This window comes from Oncorhynchus mykiss, chromosome 25 (assembly GCF_013265735.2).
Source record: "Oncorhynchus mykiss isolate Arlee chromosome 25, USDA_OmykA_1.1, whole genome shotgun sequence".
Classification (NCBI taxonomy): Eukaryota; Metazoa; Chordata; class Actinopteri; order Salmoniformes; family Salmonidae; genus Oncorhynchus; species Oncorhynchus mykiss.
Genome location: NC_048589.1, coordinates 40813139 through 40835638, shown reverse-complemented (window position 1 = coordinate 40835638; position 22500 = coordinate 40813139). Strand labels below are relative to the sequence as shown.

At 38.1% G+C, this 22500-nt stretch overlaps 2 protein-coding genes across 2 annotated transcripts in view; both read right to left on the bottom strand.

The window, feature by feature from the left end:
- dnajc27 (DnaJ (Hsp40) homolog, subfamily C, member 27) overlaps positions 1-6593 on the bottom strand; it is a 31009-nt gene extending 24416 nt beyond the window's left edge. Inside the window, exons 1-3 of the mRNA XM_036962950.1 lie at positions 6168-6593; positions 1148-1230; positions 196-265 (exon numbers count right to left, since the gene is read on the bottom strand). Coding sequence (XP_036818845.1) covers positions 196-265; positions 1148-1230; positions 6168-6254 — 240 coding nt within the window. The 5' untranslated portion in view covers positions 6255-6593. The remainder of the gene's footprint in view (positions 1-195; positions 266-1147; positions 1231-6167) is intronic.
- Positions 6594-12812: 6219 nt separating this feature from the next.
- pomca (proopiomelanocortin a) lies at positions 12813-15943 on the bottom strand. The gene is made up of 3 exons (XM_036963012.1): positions 15811-15943; positions 14528-14651; positions 12813-13490 (listed from the first exon to the last, which is right to left on the bottom strand). The coding sequence occupies exons 2-3, from the start codon at positions 14642-14644 to the stop codon at positions 12909-12911; spliced, it is 699 nt and encodes a 232-aa protein (XP_036818907.1). The 5' UTR covers positions 14645-14651; positions 15811-15943; the 3' UTR covers positions 12813-12908.
- Positions 15944-22500: the final 6557 nt, after the last annotated feature.

Genomic DNA, 22500 nt, shown 5'->3' with positions numbered 1-22500 from the left:
TAAGGTACTCACTGACCTCATAGAAGATCAATAAGGTAGTAAGGTACTCACTGACCTCATAGAAGATCAATAAGGTACTCACTGAGTTCATAGAATATCAATAAGGTAGTAAGGTACTCACTGACCTCATAGAAGATCAATAAGGTACTCACTGAGATCATAGAAGATCAATAAGGTAGTAAGGTACTCACTGACCTCATAGAAGAAGGGGTGTCCTGCCATGTCAAAGATGTTCACTTTGATCTCTCTGTCTCGCACCTGAACTCTGATGGAGAAAGAAAAAAATAATCAGTCACACAGACTTCAGTAGTCTCTACAGCAGTGGTTCTCAACAAGGGGAACTAGTAAGCTTACTGGTAAAAATGTACACATCAGGGGTACTTCATGCAGATTTCGTTAATTTTTCATTTACACAATTATTATTGCATTCCCAGTGTTGATCAAAGCTCAGAACGCTTATATTCTTGTTCTGAGTTCTAAACACGGCTGCCTCTTAGCGAACAAGTGGAATCATAAACAGTTGCTTATTCGTTATGTTTGCCTGCCTCGTCCTGACTGACAGCAATGGAACTGAGCTGATGATAGAAATACACTTGAGTTTACAAAACATTAAGAACACCTTCCTAATATTGAGTTGCAGAACAGCCTCAATTCATCAGGACATGGACTCTACAAGGTGTAGAAAGCGTTCCACAGGGATGCTGGTCCATGTTGACTCCAATGCTTCCCACAGTTGTGTCAAGTTGTCTGGATGTCCTTTGGGTGGGTGGTGGACCATTCTTGATACACACGGGAAACCGCTGAGCGTGAAAAACCCAGCAGCGCTGCAGTTCTTGACACAAACCGGTGTGCCTGGCACCTACTACCATACCCCCGTTCAAAGGCACTTAAATCTTTTGTCTTGTCCATTCACCCTCTGAATGACACATATACACAATGCCTGTCTATATTTGTCTCAAGGCTTAAAAACTTCTTTAACCTGTCTCCTCCCCTTGGTAACAGATGACATCACTAAGGGATCATAGCTTTCACCTGGATTCACCTGGTCAGTCTGTCATGGAAAGAGCAGGTGTTACATAACGTTTTCGTAAACTCAGTATATGCCTCTTACTGCTTCAACATGTGTCATCATTAGGGGACAACTTACTTGGTGACCCCATAGTCGATCCCTATGGTGGCCAGATACTTGGGCACAAACCTCTTCTCACAGTATCGCTTGATGATGCAGCTCTGTAATGAGGAAAAAGTAGTAGAGGTGTATAAAGTAACAAATATAATATATATATATAGGAGCACATTACATGTGGAAACTATGTGTCATTCTGTGCAGCGATTGCCGTGTAGGCATGGGTGATCAGTGGTCGTGACGGTATTGATGCCATCTGCGATAGGCTACCCTAGCTGGCTGCCATGCTTTAGACGGGGACATCATCTCATTGTTGAATATTGACTTCAATGATTTACATGTTCAGTGGAGGCTTTTGCTCCAATTGTGAAACGTGTAGAATGTGGTCCAAATCCATCTCACTCCATCTTCTCCCACTGTCGGCCACTGGGCTTCCACTCATCACCAAATATGGAAATGCCAACAGGATGCTTCAGATGTATACATCTGGTAAAAACATCTGGCTCATTGTTCTATCTGTGACGTAACAAAGTAGCAAAGATCCTGATAACCAGAGGGGTTGGAGACAGGTAGCCTACACACACACTTGCCAAGATGTTCAGCTGACAGACAGGTTGGCAGAGAGTGTTCAAGGAACAGAACCGAAAAAACGTGAAACGAAAGTGATCTATACTGTTCATTCCAGCTGTCTGTCTGTCTGTCTGTCTGCCTGCCTGCCTGCCTGTCTGTCTGTCTGCCAGCTGAACATCTTGGCCAGTGTGTCTGTAGGCTACCTGTCTCACCATTCTTATTATACCCGTGTGGTCTCCTCTCGTATGTTTCACAGCTTCTTTCTATGGCCTTGAGAAAGTGTCTCCCGGAGCCACACCCTATAGATCAACACTGCGAGGTGTGGCTTAAAGTGACCACACCCCCGAGTAGGGTACAGAGGTAGGGTACTGTCTTTACTCCCATGCTAAATTGCCTACTTTACTCATAAACCGCCAACTAGGGATGCACGATATATCGGTGAACATATCGGAATCGGACGATATTAGCTAAAATATGGCAATATCGGTATCGGCCCGATGTCTAGTTTAACGGCGATGTGCAAAACCGATGTCAAAGCTGACGTGCTAAATAACGTAGGTACATGATGTAATGACGACACGTAACACAGTATTCCTAACCTAGCCCACAATGTCTGCTGTGTGGATCGAGCAGTCAACAAGTCGAGTAGTCATTTGAAAAGAGTAAGACATTTTCAGCGAGACAACTCAAAGACTAAATCCATTAAAGCCAAGATAATAGAATTCATTGACCTTGACCAATCAACCGTTCTCTGTCATGGATGATGTTGGCTTTCGCCGACTGGTCGAGCACCGGGTACACGCTACCAAGTGAGCTATTTTTCAGATGTTGCCCTACTAGAAGTTACACAGTAATAGGGGTCACTGCTATTAGCTTCACGACATACTATGGAACGCAGTTTGGGTCTTTGCGTATCAAAAAATATACAGTAGTCAAAGCTGTACAAAAAAGTCTGCAAACAAGCAAACACCGGACACGAACAATGTGTTTACAATACCGCGTTGGAATAAATAATTATTTGTTTGACCGCAACTTCTGGGGTTAGCTAGCTAGCTTTAGCTTGATACCTAGCTAGCACCAATACAACCAGCCTGAAAACAATGACCAGTAGAAACTGCAGTCATTTTTTATTATTCTTAACAATGATTAAGGAATCCTTGTGAGTAAGTATTAGCTAGGTTGCCACTTGTTGTTCGCCTATTGAAATTGAACTTCAGTTCATGAAAATAAATAAATAAAAATTAAAGTTTATTTGTCACGTGCGCTGAATACAACAGTGATATGCTTACAGGCTCTGACCAATAGAAAGGTATTTGGTGAACAATGGGTAAGTAAAGAAATAAAACAACAGTAAAAAGACAGGCTATATACAGTAGCGAGGCTATAAAAGTAGCGAGGCTACATGTTAGTCAGGCTGATTGAGGAAGTATGTACATGTAGGTATAGTTAAAGTGACTATGCATAGATGATAAACAGAGAGTAGCAGCAGCGTAAAAATAGCTAGCCATAGCTAACGTTATAAGCAGCCAGCTAGTTTCATCTGGCTAGTGATGCTCAACCGGACCGGGTTATGTGTTGTGAAGCTAGCCACAATAAGGATAAAGTACAATAGTGGAATTTGTGGTTTACCTTCAAAATAAAAGTACCTATTTGAAAGTGATACAGAATATTACAATTGGTGGAATCATGCCATATTTAGACTAGATAATGTGAAACAAGGTTGGAATGTGAAGCAATGAAATCAGTCTACTCGGTGACACCCACAGAACACAACTGTGAAGAGTTTACGCAAATGTTAGCGTTGTAGCTCTTATAACCGGACTGTGACTGTGTGAAATCACCTCCCCCAGTCAGCCTATTGTGTGTATTGACATTCATATTACACTGTACAGCTTTACCTAAGGATTGGAGATCAATGAAATGGGGTATCAGTCTACTCAACACCCAAGATATTTTTCCCCCAACGTCGTCCTCAGAGTTATCAGACTCCAAAACATCCACACAGTATTGTTTTTTTCCTCAGGAATAGTGGTCAATACACATAGGTTGACAATAAATGAGGCTCAATTCACAGTTGGTTCAGAGTCCCGTAATAAGAGCTACGACGCTAATGTTATCTGGGTGTCACTGAGTAGACTGATACCCCATGTCATTGATCCACAACCCATAGGTTAAGGTTGTACAGTGAAATAAGGATGCCCCACAATGCAATTCTAAAGTATAATACATCCAGTGTGATTTCAACAGATTTTTGTCAAATTAACTAATTATTGTCTTTTGTTGATTTTATATAACAACATTTCAACCTTGTTTAGCACAATTTATTCTATCTATTCAATTATGGCATCATTCTACAATTTGTATGAATTTGCATCACTGTCAACGACATACTTTTATTTTGAAGGCTAACCGCAAAGTCCACTATTGTGACTAATCCTTATTGTGGCTAGCTTCACATAGATGGGTCCCACCACCATTAATCAACTAAGAACTGTCTTATAAATTAGGGTTATTTTAGATGATGACACCTAGCTATATAGTTAGCTAGCTGAAACAGATTATGCCGTTTTGCTGTGTGTTTGGGGGAAGAACATAGTTTGTATCCATCAGCTTAGCTAGCTTGTTTTATGACCAGCACTGTAGGTAACGAGAGGCAACTTTACCAGCATCATAGCATACATGTCGATGCATCGTTGTGACATATGAAATATGTCACAACAGTGAAATATGTTGTGAAATATATCACAACAACTACATAAAAATATATATATATTAACGTGTTAAATCATTATGTGAAGTGCAGTCATATTCAGGTCCTGATTGGTCAACAAGCTTATTTGACACGTTGATTGACATGTCGAATAGTGTTATCTTTTTTCACACGCAAAGACCCAAACGGCGTCCCATAGAAATCCTGGTTGAGAATGAAACGACTGAACAATGAAACAGCACAGCAAGTAGGTGAAAGAAATAGGTTTTGATGATGTTTTACTGGTAATGGGAACATATGTAAATGTCAACAAAATAACTTTTTGGTCCGTGTGGTGTGTGTGTGTGTAACCTTTATTTAACTAGACAAGTCAGTTAAGAACAAATTCTTATTTACAATGACGGCCTAGCCCTTGCCAAACCCAATCGTGTGCTGTCCTATGGGACTCCCAATCACGGCCGGACACATCCTGGATTCGAACCAGGGACTGTAGTGACGTCTCTTGCAGTGAGATACAGAGCCTTAGAGCGCTGCGTCCATGTGTGTGTGTGTGTGTATAACTATTTAAATGTACTAGAAAGCTTTAAAGGCCGCAAAAAAAATAAATAATTGATTATCGTTATCGGTTTTGTTGGCAAGGAAAATACCGCATATCGGTATCGAATCAAAATGTCATATCGGTGCATCACTACCGACAACGGCTGTTTTATTTGTTTTGATCATTCTATAAACATTTTAACATACTTCCATGTTGTTTTAATCAACAAACTACATAATACCTAAAAACATTTAGATTTTAAGTGTAAAAATGTTGAACAGATGTACATTCCATGCGACGGTCTGCCACGATTATCAGCCAAAGAGCCAATTCCAATGGACTTTCTTCAGCTAGCTAAGGTTAGCTAACCCTGCTTTTATAGCCATGACGACGAAAAGCTGTTTTGCGTTTGAACAACAGTAGGAGGAAAGACTACCAACTTAAGTTTCATCGAGGGCCAGGTTAGACGAACCTCATGGTTTCAGACTATACGCCGCAATGATTGACATTTTAGTTATTTTGCAGATGCTCTTATCCAGAGAGACTTACAGTATTAAATGCTGTATTTCAAATGAACACCCTGGTTCGATTCCAGGCTGCATTACATCCGGCCGTGATTGGGAGTCCCATAGGGCGGCGCGCAATTGGCCCCAGCGTCGGCCGGTATAGGCTGTCGTTGTAAATAAGAATATATTCTGTAACTGACTTGCCTGGTTAAATAAATAAATAAAGAATGATGGAAAGTCGCTATCTAACATCTGTTTGTATCTAACTTGCTTTGTCTATTGCCTGTGTAAGTAAACCTGGAGATTCCACCAAGTAGGTGTAGATATTGCCATAGGCTACATCAAATCAAATGCATGTATATAGCCCTTCTTGCATCAGCTGATATCTCAAAGTACTTTGGGCCATTTGATAGGGTCGTCTGCACAGCTGGTTTCCGGTGAGGTAGGTATAATGCGACAGTTTATTTTATTGAAATGACATTACTACATCATGAGTAATGAGAGCACCTACCCTACTCCGGCGTGGTCACGGTATTTTATTTTATTTCATAAAATACTGACGTGGGAGCTCCAGTCCACACACACACACACTAGTCACCGTTCAACTCCATCGTAAATGGCAGAGTTGAGTTTATTCGTCTAGCTAGCTACCTGTCTTCTTACATTGATCTGACGTTGTTAAGAAATAAAATCATCTCATTTAACTAGGTGACTCACCTTGCCCACCTCGGCATTGCCAAGACTGATCACTTTCACGCGGAGCGATTTCTTGTTCTCACGTCTCTTCTGCACATTTGAGTCCATGCTAATGAGATTGACCAAGTATGTTAAAATATGTTATTTACGTCTTCGATGATGGCTGTTAAAAGACAGCTGGAATTTCAATCTTAGCTTAGCTTAGTTTAGCACGTCCCTTATTAACGTTAGCTGGCTAGCGGGACATTTACTCCATCGTTAACGACAGTATACACCGCTGCATCTAAAATATTAGCTGGGCTCGTAAAAAAAAAATCTGGACAAGTGAAATATGCATCGTATGGGATAGGTAGCCTGCATGTGCTATTATAGCCAGCTCCGCTGTTTTGCACAACAAAAACCTGTCTGTCAATGAATCTAATGTGCGGCAGCAGATGCATTATGAAGTCAGCAAAAACATAGACATCCGCGTGGTCTATGATGTCATAAACCCTACAAATTCCTGCGTTGGGGTGAAAAATGGGAGCCATATTGGTCAGGGACAAATACAAAGCCCAGTCTAATTGGAATGAAAGGCAGTAAAGGCATAATCCTGATTTATTTATGCAGGAAAAAATAACAGCAAGGTTTTAGGAATTGTGTTTTATAATTGTCAACCTAAAATACAGTCATATAATTATACTGTATTTTATACTGTATTTATAATTATACGCCTACATTTGTGTTTTCTTGGAAAGCTTTGGGTGTTATTACATGATACAATATCACCACTTGTTACATTTACAACATGTGTATTGTGTATGGCTGGATTGATTGTGTTGTTTGAATGGACTGTTGGCATATTGGCAGTTAATTTGGGTGAAAAGTGGCTGGCTAGCTAACAAACATACATTGTCGATAAATTCTTAAAATTCATTATTTTACACAATATCTTATCACAGCACTGGCAAACCATGGTTGACCAATTCTCTGACCAAAATGGCGGACTTTTATACCAGAAGGCTCCTCCCCACTCTAGTATTCTAATACCTAATTATATGACCCAAATATTTTCTGTTATATTTACCTATACATGTAATAATCAAACCAGCTGTATGTAACAAGAAAAAGTATATTATTTACAGCTAGTTATCTTCATATCAATTTTTTGTTAAACTTTTTTAAATCTCCGATTTAAAAAAAAACTGAAAGCAGTTTCTATGGCAACAGCGAGAAACGACTGCAGATTCGCAATTTTCCGACAGTGTTGACATGAGAGAAAAACTTTTTTTTTTAAATGCATTAATGGCATACCCCTGTAAACTTTAATAAAGGTTTGTTAGCTCGTAGCCTACATTGTCACACAAGCAGGCACACAAGAGTGCCCTAACTTTACATACATTAAGGGAACATTTTGACCATAATAGTATGGCACTGAATCAGTGCTGGAGTATGTTTTTCTGTGTCAGGATTCTGGCATTGGACAAATCATCTTTATAGCATAGGCCGTTTCACTAGGGTACACTTAATACATCTTAATTCAATTTTTTGATAAGGATAACGGGAAAATGGGGATCATGCGATGGGCTTTAGAAGGAAAAAGTAGACCTAATGTCACGGTCGTTGGTGGTGGAAGAAGGGGAGGACTAAAGCGTGTTCATGATGTTAATATTTAATGAATCAAACTGAACACTGAAATACAAAACGACAACGAACGACACAGTCCTGTACGGTGAATACGCAGAACAGAAAATAATCACCCACAACTCAAAGGTGAAACCAGGCTACCTAAGTATGGTTCTCAATCAGGGACAACCAGGCTACCTAAGTATGGTTCTCAATCAGGGACAACCAGGCTACCTAAGTATGGTTCTCAATCAGGGACAACCAGGCTACCTAAATACGGTTCTCAATCAGGGACAACGATTGACAGCTGCCTCTGATTGAGAACCATGCCAGGCCAAACACAGAAATACCAAATTATAGAAAAAAGAACATAGACAACCCACCCCAACTCACACCCTGACCATACTAAAAGAAAGACAAAACAAAGGAACTAAGGTCAGAACGTGACACCTAACCTCCATAAACCATGTTGTTCACTAACTTGTGATGGATGCATTGATTGGCCAAATGAAGATTATGACATTTCATGTTGCCTTGCAAAAGCATTCATCCCCATGGTGTTTTTCATATTTTGTTTCATTACAACCTGTAATTTAAATGAATTTTTATTTGGATTTCATGTAATGGACAAAATAGTCCAAATTGGTGAAGTGAAATGAAAAAATTACTTGATTCAAAAAATTCTAAAAAAGTAAAAACAGAAAAGGGGTGTGTGCATATTATATTATATTATATTATATTATATTATATTATATTATATTATATTATATTATATTATAATATCATATTATATTATATTATATTATATTAGAATATCATATTATATTATATTATATTATATTATATTATATCATATTATATTATATTATATTATATTATATTATATTATATTATATTAGAATATCATATTATATTATATTATATTATATTATATTAGAATATCATATTATATTATATTAGAATATCATATTATATTATATTAGAATATCATATTATATTATATTATTTTAGAATATCATATTATATTATATTAGAATATCATATTATATTAGAATATCATATTATATTAGAATATCATATTATATTATATTAGAATATCATATTATATTAGAATATCATATTATATTAGAATATCATATTATATTAGAATATCATATTATATTATTTTATATTAGAATATCATATTATATTATATTAGAATATCATATTATATTATATTATATTAGAATATCATATTATATTATATTAGAATATCATATTATATTAGAATATCATATTATATTATATTATATTAGAATATCATATTATATTATATTAGAATATCATATTATATTAGAATATCATATTATATTATTTTAGAATATTATATTATATTATATTAGAATATCATATTATATTATATTAGAATATCATATTATATTAGAATATCATATTATATTAGAATATCATATTATATTATATTATATTAGAATATCATATTATATTATATTAGAATATCATATTATATTATATTAGAATATCATATTATATTATATTATATTAGAATATCATATTATATTATATTAGAATATCATATTATATTATTTTAGAATATCATATTATATTATATTAGAATATCATATTATATTATATTAGAATATCATATTATATTAGAATATCATATTATATTATTTTAGAATATCATATTATATTATTTTAGAATATCATATTATATTAGAATATCATATTATATTATATTATATTATTTTAGAATATCATATTATATTATATTATATATTATATTATATTATATTAGAATATCATATTATATTATATTATATTATATTATATTAGAATATCATATTATATTATATTAGAATATCATATTATATTATATTAGAATATCATATTATATTATATCATATTATATTATTTTAGAATATCATATTATATTAGAATATCATATTATATTAGAATATCATATTATATTATATTAGAATATCATATTATATTATATTAGAATATCATATTATATTATATTAGAATATCATATTATATTATATTAGAATATCATATTATATTAGAATATCATATTATATTATATTATATTATTTTAGAATATTATATTATATTATATTATTTTAGAATATTATATTATATTATATTATTTTAGAATATCATATTATATTATATTATATTAGAATATCATATTATATTATATTAGAATATCATATTATATTATATTATTTTAGAATATCATATTATATTATATTATTTTAGAATATCATATTATATTATATTATTTTAGAATATCATATTATATTATATTATATTAGAATATCATATTATATTATATTAGAATATCATATTATATTATATTATATTATATTAGAATATCATATTATATTATATTATATTATTTTAGAATATTATATTATATTATATTATTTTAGAATATCATATTATATTATATTATATTAGAATATCATATTATATTATATTAGAATATCATATTATATTATATTATTTTAGAATATCATATTATATTATATTATTTTAGAATATCATATTATATTATATTATTTTAGAATATCATATTATATTATATTATTTTATATTATATTAGAATATCATATTATATTATTTTAGAATATCATATTATATTATATTATTTTAGAATATCATATTATATTATATTATATTAGAATATCATATTATATTAGAATATCATATTATTTTAGAATATCATATTATATTATATTAGAATATCATATTATATTATATTATATTATATTATTTTAGAATATCATATTATATTATATTATATTAGAATATCATATTATATTATATTATATTATTTTAGAATATCATATTATATTATATTATATTAGAATATCATATTATATTATATTAGAATATCATATTATATTAGAATATCATATTATATTATATTATTTTAGAATATCATATTATATTATATTATTTTAGAATATCATATTATATTATATTAGAATATCATATCATATTATATTATATTATTTTAGAATATCATATTATATTATATTATTTTAGAATATCATATTATATTATATTAGAATATCATATTATATTATATTATATTATATTATATTAGAATATCATATTATATTATATTATATTATTTTAGAATATCATATTATATTAGAATATCATATTATATTATATTATATTATATTATTTTAGAATATCATATTATATTATATTATTTTAGAATATCATATTATATTATATTATTTTAGAATATCATATTATATTATATTATATTAGAATATCATATTATATTATATTATTTTAGAATATCATATTATATTAGAATATCATATTATATTATATTATATTATATTATTTTAGAATATCATATTATATTATATTATTTTAGAATATCATATTATATTATATTATTTTAGAATATCATATTATATTATATTATTTTGGAATATCATATTATATTATATTATTTTAGAATATCATATTATATTATATTATATTATTTTAGAATATCATATTATATTATATTATTTTAGAATATCATATTATATTATATTATTTTGGAATATCATATTATATTATATTATTTTAGAATATCATATTATATTATATTATTTTAGAATATCATATTATATTATATTATTTTGGAATATCATATTATATTATTTTAGAATATCATATTATATTATATTATATTAGAATATCATATTATATTATATTATATTATTTTAGAATATCATATTATATTATATTATATTAGAATATCATATTATATTCACTGCTTTGTTATGAAGCCCCTACATAAGATCTGGTGCATCCAGTTACCTTCAGAAGTCACATAATTAGTTAAATAAAGTCCACCTGTGTGCAATCTAAGTGTCACATGATCTCAGTATACAGTGGGGCAAAAAAAGTATTTAGTTAGCTACCAATTGTGCAAGTTCTCCCTACTTATTTCCACCATAATTTGCAAATAAATTCATAAAAAATCCTACAATGTGATTTTCTGGATTTTTTTTCTCATTTTGTCTGTCATAGTTGAAGTGTACCTATGATGAAAATTACAGGTCTCTCTCATCTTTTTAAGTGGGAGAACTTGCACAATTGGTGGCTGACTAAATACTTTTTTGCCCCACTGTATATAGACTTTATTTTTTCTACTGTGTCATTGACTTGTTTATTGTGTTATTGGCTTGTTTATTGTTTTACTCGATGTGTTTACTGTGTTGTTGTCTGTGTCGCACTGCTTTGCTTTATCTTGGCCTGGTCGCAATTGCAAATGAGAACTTGTTCTCGACTAGCTTACTTGGTTAAATGAAGGTGACATAAATCAAATAAAAAACATAGTGTTTTTTATTTAGGCTTTGGTTTTTCCATTTATATTTTGAGGCTGGACATGGATAGCTCGTTAGCACGTTGGTTAGCACCGATTGGTGTGACCTCATTCGTTTTCATGCTGGGGAACGTAGCAATATACAGACTACATGAATAATGACTATACAAATAAAATATTTAATTTGATCAGGTCTGTGTATATGATGGTAAATAAAAACTAATGGACTGTGGTTGCTTGCAATACAATGTTTTTATGATTGGAATAATTCCAATAATGATTTTCTTCTTTACCCTATACCCATCCCTCAGTGACAACAGCATGGTTCTACACAGAGTTAAGATTTATTAGAGACATTATTACATTGGCAGCTAACATCATGCTGGGTCAGAGGACAAAGCGCTTTTAGCTAATCACAAAGCTTGTTTGTCTTCGAATTGCGAATCAAATGAGAGCTTCCTGGATGTACGTCCTACAGAGCTGGATGGGGAGAAACGGGACTTTCTCTCTCTCCCTCAACCCCCCCATGTCCTCTCTCTCTCCCTCAACCCCCCCATGTCCTCTCTCTCTCCCTCAACCCCCCCATGTCCTCTCTCTCTCCCTCAACCCCCCCATGTCCTCTCTCTCTCCCTCGACCCCCCATGATCTGTCTCTCTCTCCCTCAAGCTCCCTTGTCCTCTCTCCCCCCCCCCTCTTCAGCTCACCTATCCTCCCTTCCCCTCTCTCCCTCCCTCCTCTTCAGCTCACCTATCCTCCCTTCCCCTCTCTCCCTCCCCCCTCTTCAGCTCACCTATCCTCCCTTCCCCTCTCTCCCTCCCTCACTGCTCTCTCTTCTGCTGTCCGTCTTTGATGATGACGTTTTTGAACAGCGTGAGCAGTGGTTTCTGGCTGCGTTCGTCCCAGCTCTTCATGAACCCTCCATAGCGCTTACTGGCAGGCGGTCCGCTCCAGCGGAAGTGGTTCATCTTGTACGAGCCGTCTTTCTTCTCCTGAAGACTAAACACCCCACCCAGGCCATCCGCCTCACCCCCCAGGCCCTCTCCCCCTTCCACAGCCCCAGGCTCCAGGGAGGGGTACATGGCCTCGTTGGTGCCCAGCTCTCGTCTCATCTCGCTGGGGAAGCCCTCGGAGGACTCCTCCTCCACACCGTTGGTGTAAACCTTCACCGGGCGGCGCTTCTTTCCCACAGGCTTCCCCCAGCGGAAGTGTTCCATGGAGTAGGAACGCTTGGCCTGGGGGGACACGATGTTCTGCTGCTCCAAGGGGGACAGGGGAGAGGGGGGGGACAGAGGTAAGGAGGGGGGAGGAAAGTCAGAGGGGGAGTTGGGTTGGAGATGGACCTCGCCAGGGAAGATGGGAGATTCGGCGGTGAGGTCAGAACGACAGAGCTGGATGCACTCCTGTGAGGAGGTCGATAGGAGGAGGGAGAGGAGAAGGACAAGACCGGAGAGGAGAGGAGAGAGGGAAGAGAGGAGAGGAGAAGGACAAGACCGGAGAGGAGAGGAGAGGAGAGAGGGAAGAGAGGGGAGAAGGACAAGACCGGAGAGGAGAGGAGAGGAGAGAGGGAAGAGAGGAGAGGAGAAGGACAAGACCGGAGAGGAGAGGAGAGAGGGAAGAGAGGAGAGGGAGAAGGACAAGACCGGAGAGGAGAGGAGAGAGGGAAGAGAGGGGAGAAGGACAAGACCGGAGAGGAGAGGAGAGGAGAGGAGAGAGGGAAGAGAGGAGAGGAGAAGGACAAGACCGGAGAGGAGAGGAGAGAGGGAAGAGAGGAGAGGAGAAGGACAAGACCGGAGAGGAGGGAGGGAAGAGAGAGGAGGGAGAAGAGCGGAAAGAGAGAGGAGAAGGGTAGAGAGGGAGAACCAGAGAGAAGAGGGAGAAGAGCAGAGAGGAGGGAGAAGAGCAGAGAGGAAAGGAGAGGTAGGTTAGATGGATTACTGTAACACTCGTAACAGCTCTGTTTAATTTGTATTTATTTTTTACCTTTATTTAACTAGGTCTTATTATGATGTATTATTTAACCTATATTTAACTAGGTCATTATTATGATGTATTATTTAACCTTTATTTAACTAGGCAAGTCAGTTAAGAACAATTTCTTATTTAGAATGACGGACTACCCCGACCAAACCCCGGACGACGCTGAGCCAATTTTGCATCGGCTTATGGGACTCCCTATCACGGCCGGTTGTGATACAGGGTCTGTAGTGACACTGAGATACAGTGCCTTAGACCGCTGCGCCACTCGAGAGCCTCTTACATACTTGAGCTGGGATTCAATGTAATCCCGGGTTATAGGCATTGCCGCTTTTAAACTCAATTTCATATTGGAACATTGCCTTTAAAAGCCACAATGCCTATAACCTGCAATCCGATTCAATCCCGGCCTTGAGCTTAACTTTTCAAAAACATTGCGCTCTCTGCAACGCTTCTAACTCACCAGGATGTTGTTCTCAGAGTTGAGGTCTTGACAGCGAGGATTCTCCCAGCACTGACCTTTAACCCCGCTGACCACACCCACCACAGCCACAGCCAATAACCACGCAGGACACAGCATCGTCACGCTGCACACAGGAAAAACACAGTTATACTGCATTCAAGACAAGTCGGAAACTCGGAACCTCTGAGTTCAAATTAAGATATATATTTTTTTTGCGTAGAGCTTCCTATTGTTTGATTCAGATAGTGGGAAACTCTGATATAATCTTTCTACAATGAGATTCCAAGTCGGAAATGTCTGAGTGTTCTAGTTCCGACATGTCATGAATGCAACATTCTACTGACCCATTCATGAATGTCATCATAAATTGAAGAACGGCAGATGAATGTGACAAACATGCAGGTTGACGTTTATTATCAAGTGTCAGAACTGGCTGCCTTGTAAAGATTCGTGAAAAAACAAAAATGTTATTTTTGGTCTTAGTTTAAGGTCTGGGTTAAGTGTGGTTAAGGTGAGGTTTAAAATCAGATTGTATGACTTTTGTGGCTGGGCCAGCTAGTGACCACTCTGCAGAGCTGCCTCCAGAACAACATTCATGACGAAAAACGGGACAAAAATATAACACATTTCTTATCTAATGAAGTCCATAGAGGACATACAGTACCAGTCAAGAGTCTGGACACACCTACTCATTCAAGGGTTTTTATTTATTTTTACTATTTTCTACATTGTAGAATAATAGTGAAGACATCAACACTATGAAATGACACATATGGAATCATGTAGTAACCAAAAAAAAGTGATAAACAAATCGAAATATATTTTAGATTCTTTAAAGTAGCCACCCTGACTGACTGGAAGACTGAAGGACTGACTGACTGACTGACTGAAGGACTGACTGGCTTGCTGACTGATTGGCTGACTGATGGATTGACAGACAGACTGGCTTACTGACTGATTGACTGTATGAGCTAACACCTCTTATCTCACTGTTTATGTGAAGAAGTAAAGAATATATACATTTCTCTTATTTACAATAAATTATAGATGCCCACAGACAGCTGTAGACAACCAAATGTGATTTAGTCAAATAATGAGCATTTAGTCAATGAGCATTTAGTCAAATAATGTTAATTAATGTAATAATTATTATTATTATTAATAATTAATAATAATTATATAATTAAAAAAAAAGGAATAATTACTATTATCTTCAGAATTCAGTGTTGTTTTCAATTATAATCATTCTCAAATCAAAAAATGACACATCTGATGTCACTAACCTGTTTCAAAAGTATTCTCTTCTCTGTCTGTCTCTCCTCCGACCAGTCGATCACTTGTCTCTTCCGATGAGTTGTCTACTTCAGCACTGTTGTCCGTCTGTGTGTGTCTGAGAGAGAGTGTGTGTGTCTCTGTCTCTGGCCCTCTCTTTTATACCTGAACCTGAGTGACGGAGGTTCCTGAGACCACCGGGGCCACGAGCCACCACCCCTCCCCCCCCCCCCCCGCAGCCCTGAACCCTTCCCTTATATTACAGGTAAATTTGACAATCACACACACACACACACACACACACACATATAATGAGTGTCCAATGCATAACAACCGTCTAGTCCCATCTTTGTCCACCAGTTAGGACTTGAACGTCAGCAGAGTGGAACAGGTGGGTTAACACACACACACACACACACACACACACACACACACACACACACAGGTGAATTATGAAGGGTATTAACAAGGGTCTGCCAACACGTCATGCGTCTTGTCTGCATGCTGAAGGTGAGGGTATGGAATTACTCTGGTCTGAATGGTCCAGGGCTCTGACTGACATCTGGCTGTTGGTGGCTCTTTGTCTGCTGGCTGAGTAGCAGGAACACCCTTCCCTGTGGGGATTAACGACTTGAAGAGGCCGGGTGACAGACAGGAGGAGGAGGGTGGTTACTGGCTAGTCCGGGTGTCAGGAGGGTCATGAGTCATGACCTCTGTTGACCTCAGTGACTCAGCCGTTCAACAGGGACCTGCTCTCTGTCAATGGCCGTTCACATTTAATATTAACATTTAATTAAATTCACACACACACACACACACAAACATATACACACACACACGCACACACACACACACACACACACACACACACACACACACAAACATATACACACACACACACAAGCAAACATTCTCACACACACACACACAAACACACATTCTCACACACACACACACACACACAAACATATACACACACACACACAAACAAACATTCACATACACACACACACACACACACACACACAGGCACTCTGAGACCTCGTCACCAGTGTGTAACTTCATTGTAATTGTAGAGGATGTCTATTAGTGCACCGTCTGACCTTGGCTCGTTGTGTGTACGGTCCTGCGATTGACAAACGAACAAACACACACACACACACACACACGCTGCGGACACACACACACACTGCAGACAGACAGACAGAGCTGAGTGGTTGTGGAGTGCATGGAGGAAGGCATTTAGTGAATGACTTCATTGGTGGAAACATACAAGTACATCTGAACCTCTTAGACGGAACGGTTTATTGACAGTTTACCATTTAAGACAAAACGCGAAGAAGAAAAAAAATAATTTGCTTGAATGCCAACCATCTTTTTCCATTGATAGCAGCTCTAACAGGAGGAAACCTGTGCTGTGGTTCAACCCGATTGCAGTTTATAGTCGCAGCTTGTTAAAAGGCTTGTTTTGTATCATTTTGTACAACACCTGATAAAACTAACACTGTAAAAGTGTGATAAATGTTGTTATTTCCTGATAGTTGCAGGTTGAAAATACAATTTTACACTTTTGACTTTCTAATCAACAGGTTTTGCATGGGTGGAGTTCTGGCTTGTCTGGTGACATCACCAGGCGGTCTAAGTTCATAGGGAGAGATATCTAGTCAGTTGTACAACTGAATGCATTCAACTGAAATGTGTTTTCTGCATTTAACCCGTCTGAATCAGAGAGGTGCAGGGGGCTGCCTTTTTCAACGTCATCGGCGCCCGGGGAGAAGTTATTGTTGGGATTAACAGCCTTGCTCAAGGGCAGAACAACAGATCCCCCCCCCCCCCTTGCCGGCTCGGGGATTCAAACCAATGCCCTTTCGGGTATTGGCCCAACACTCTTAACCGCAAGGCTACCTGCTGCCAAATGGATCAATAACAAAGTGAGTTTCAAACCTCACTGCCAATAAAAGCTCATTTATATACCCCTCCAATAAGGTCCCTTACTTAGACTAGAGCATGCGCAGACCAGCTGGTTGGTGTGTTTATGGACATATTCAATCTCTCCCTATCACAGACTGATGTCCCCACATGCTTCAAGATGTCCACCATTGTTCCTGTACCCAAGAAAGCAAAGGTAATTTAACTAAATGACTAATGCCCGTAGTACTCACTTCTGTCATCATGAAGTGCTTTAAGAGACTAGTCAATGATCATATCACCTCTACCTTACCAAACACCCTAAACCCACTTCAATTTGCTTACCGCCCCAATAGATCCACAGACGATGCAAACGCATACTGCCCTATCTCATCTGGACAAGAGACATACCTATGTAATAAGTATGTTTATTGACTAAAGCTCAGCATTCAACACCCATAGTACCCGCTAAGCTCATCACTAAGCTCGAAGCCCTGGGTCTGAACCCCGCCCTGTGCAACTGGGTTCTGGACTTTCTGACGGGCTGCCCCCAGGTGGTGAAGGTAGGAAACAACACCTCCACTTCACTGATCGTCAATACAGGGGCCCCACAAGGGTACGTGCTCAGCCCCTTCCTGTACTCCCTGTTCACCCATGACTGCGTGGCCACGCACGCCTCCAACTCAATCATCAAGTTTGCAGACGACACAACAGTAGTAGGCCTGATTGCCAACAATGACGAGACAGCTTACAGGGAGGAGGTGAGGGCCCTCGGAGTGTGGTGTCAGGAAAATAACCTGTCACCTAACGTCAACAAAACAAAGGAGCTGATTGTGCACTTCAGGAGGGAGCACCCCCCTATCCACATAGATGGGACCACAGTGGAGAAGGTGGAAAGCTTCAAGGTCCTCAGCGTACACATCACTGACAAACTGAAATGGTCCATCCAACCTCAGGAGGCTGAAGAAATATGGCTGGTCACCTAAAACCCTCACAAACTTTTACAGATGCACAATTGAGAGCATCCTGTCGGGCTGTATCAGCGCCTGGAACGGCAACTGCACCGTCCACAACCACAGGGCTCTCCAGAGGGTGGTGCGGTCTGCCCAATGCATCATCGGGGGAAAACTTCCTGCCCTCCAGGACAACTACAGCACCCAATATCACAGGAAGGCCAAAAAGATCATCAAGGACAACAACCACCCGAGCCACTGTTTGTTCACCCCGCTATCATCCAGAAGGCAAGGTCAGTATAGGTGCATCAAAGCTGGGACCGGGAGACTGAAAAACAGCTTCTATCTCAAGGCCATCAGATTGCTAAATAGCCTCCACCCAGAATAGGCCATCACTAGCACATTAGAGGCTGCTGCTCTATATAGATTGTAAATCACTGCCCACTTTAATAATGGAACACAAGTTACTTTAATAATGTTTACATGTTGTAAACTCAAAAAGAAACATCCTCACACTGTCAACTGCGTTTATTTTCAGCAAAACTTGTGTAAATATTTGTATGAACCTAAGATTCAACAACTGAGACATAAACTGAACAAGTTCCACCGACATGTGACTAATAGAAATGGAATAGTGTGTCCCTGAACAAGTAAGTACTGCAGTGCATCTCAACACCTGCATTGCTTGCTGTTTGGGGTTTTAGGCTGGGTTTCTGTACATCACTTTGAGATATCAGCTGATGTATGAAGGGCTATAAAAATACATTTGAATTGAATTGAATTGAAAAAGGAATTGAATTGAATCTCCTCCTCGTGGACTGCACCAGATTTGCCAGTTCTTGCTGTGAGATGTTACCCCACTCTTCCAGCAAGGCAACTGCAAGTTAGCGGACATTTCTGGGGGAATGGCCCTAGCCCTCACCCTCCGATCCAACAGGTCCCAGACGTGCTCAATGGGATTGAGATCCGGGCTCTTCACTGGCCATGGCAGAACACTGACATTCCTGCCTTGCAGGAAATCACGCACAGAACGAGCAGTATGGCTGGTGGCATTGTCATGCTGTAGGGTCATGTCAGGATGAGCTGCAGGAAGGGTACCACATGAGGGAGAAGTTTGTCTTCCCTATAACGCACAGCATTGAGATTGCCTGCAATGACAACAAGCTCAGTCCAATGATGCTGTGACACACCGCCCCAGACCATGACGGACCCTCCACCTCCAAATCGATCCCGCTCCAGAGTACAGGCCTCGGTGTAATGCTCATTCCTCCGATGATAAACACGAATCCGACCATCATCCCTGATGAGACAAAGCCGCAACTCATCAGTGAACAGCACATTTTGCCAGTCCTGTCTGGTCCAGCAACGGTGGGTTTGTGCCCATATGCCGGTGTTGCCGGTGATGTCTGGTGAGGACCTGCCTTACAACAGGCCTACAAGCCCTCAGTCCAGCCTCTCTCAGCCTATTGTGGACAGTCTGAGCACTGATGGAAGGATTGTGCTTTTCTGGTGTAACCGGACAGTTGTTGTTGCGCTGTCTTAGGCGTCTCACAGTACGGACATTGCAATTTATTGTCCTGGCCACATCTGCAGTCCTCATGCCTCCTTGCAGCATGCCTAAGGCACGTTCATGCAGATGTGAGCAGGGACCCTGGGCATCTTTCTTTTGGTGTTTTTCAGAGTCAGTAGAAAAGCCTCTTTAGTGTCCTAAGTTTTCATAACTGTGACCTTAATTGCCTACTGTCTGTAAGCTGTTAGTGTCTTAACGACCGTTCCACAGGTTTATTTATTCTTTATGGTTCATTGAACAAACATGGGAAACAGTGTTTTAACCCTTTACAATGAAGATCTTTTAAGTTATTTGGATTTTTACGAATTATCTTTGAAAGACAGGGACAAGAAAAAAGGATGTTTCTTTTTTTGCTGAGTTTGTATATACTGTATTCTATTCTACTGTATTTTAGTCTATGCCGCTCTGACATTGCTCGTCCAAATATTTATATATTGTCACGTTCTGACCTCTATTTCCGTTGTTTTTGTATTTATTTAGTATGGTCAGGGCGTGAGTTGGGTGGGTAGTCTATGTTTGTTTTTCTATGTTTTGGTCTAGTTCTATGTTCGGCCTGATATGGTTCTCAATCAGAGGCAGGTGTTCGTCATTGTCTCTGATTGGGAACCATATTTAGGTAGCCTGGGTTTCACTGTGTGTTTGTGGGTGATTGTTCCTGTCTTTGTGTAGTGTTCACCAGATAGGCTGTATTAGGTTTCACCTTCCGTTTGTTGTTTTCGTATTCGTTTAGTTATTTCATGTATCGTCAATTATTGATTAAAGAACATGAGTAATCACCACGCTGCATTTCGGTCCTCTCTCTCAACAAACGAAGAACGCCGTTACATATATTCTTAATTCCATTCCTTTACTTTAGATTTGTGTGTATTGTGTGTATTGCTGTGTATTGTGTGTATTGCTGTGTATTGTGTGTATTGTTGTGAAATTGGTAGATATTACTGTAAAACATTACTGCACTGTTGGATCTAGAAACACAAGCATTTCGCTACACTGGTAATAACATCTGCTAAACACGTGTATGTGATCAATACACTTTGATTTGATTTGACCACCCCACAGTCCTAGCTATATCCTTACTTGAGAAATCGTTTTTGCGCATTTATTTTTATTTACAGTAAGGTACTTAGTCGGTACACAGAAATGATTTGATATTGAGATGAAAACAGCTGAGTTAGGCCTTTAAAGGCAATGTTCCCGGGCCAATCCCAGCTTCTGTGTTCACAGAGATCCCATTAAAGGTAAACACTGCAATCGTAAAATGCCTTTAAAATGCCTAGAACCGGTGACTGGATTGAAACCCAATCCAGGTTTGACATGGTAAAGACCAGATAGTTATGGACCAGGTGGGACATGTTAAAGACCTGATAGTTATGGACCAGGTTGGACCAGTTTGGACATGGTAAAGACCGGATAGTTATGGACCAGGTTGGACATGGTAAAGACCAGATAGTTATGGACCAGGTTGGACCAGTTTGGACATGGTAAAGACCTGATAGTTATGGACCAGGTTGGACATGGTGAAGACCTGATAGTTATGGACCAGGTTGGACCAGTTTGGACATGGTAAAGACCGGATAGTTATGGACCAGGTTGGACATGGTAAAGACCAGATAGTTATGGACCAGGTTGGACCAGTTTGGACATGGTAAAGACCTGATAGTTATGGACCAGGCTGGACATGGTAAAGACCTGATAGTTATGGACCAGGTTGGACATGGTAAAGACCTGATAGTTATGGACCAGGTTGGACCAGTTTGGACATGTTAAAGACCTGATAGTTATGGACCAGGCTGGACATGGTAAAGACCTGATAGTTATGGACCAGGTTGGACATGGTAAAGACCTGATAGTTATGGACCAGGTTAGACCAGGTTGGACATGGTAAAGACCTGATAGTTATGGACCAGGTTGGACCAGGTTGGACCAGGCTGGACATGGTAAAGACCGGATAGTTATGGACCAGGTTGGACATGGTAAAGACCAGATAGTTATGGACCAGGTTGGACCAGGTTGGACCAGGTTGGACATGGTAAAGACCTGATAGTTATGGACCCGGTTGGACATGGTAAAGACCAGATAGTTATGGACCAGGTTGGACCAGTTTGGACATGGTGAAGACCTGATAGTTATGGACCAGGTTGGACATGGTAAAGACCTGATAGTTATGGACCAGGTGGGACATGTTAAAGACCTGATAGTTATGGACCAGGTTGGACCAGGTTGTACCAGGTTGGACCAAGTTGGACCAGGTTGGACCAGTTTGGACATGG

Coding starts and splice junctions, on each gene's coding strand:
- pomca (XM_036963012.1), bottom strand. CDS start 14,644: ATGCTGTGTCCTGCGTGGTTATTGGCTGTGGCTGTGGTGGGTGTGGTC. Junction 13,491..14,527: donor ACTCTGAGAACAACATCCTG/GTGAGTTAGAAG, acceptor ACCTCCTCACAG/GAGTGCATCCAGCTCTGTCG.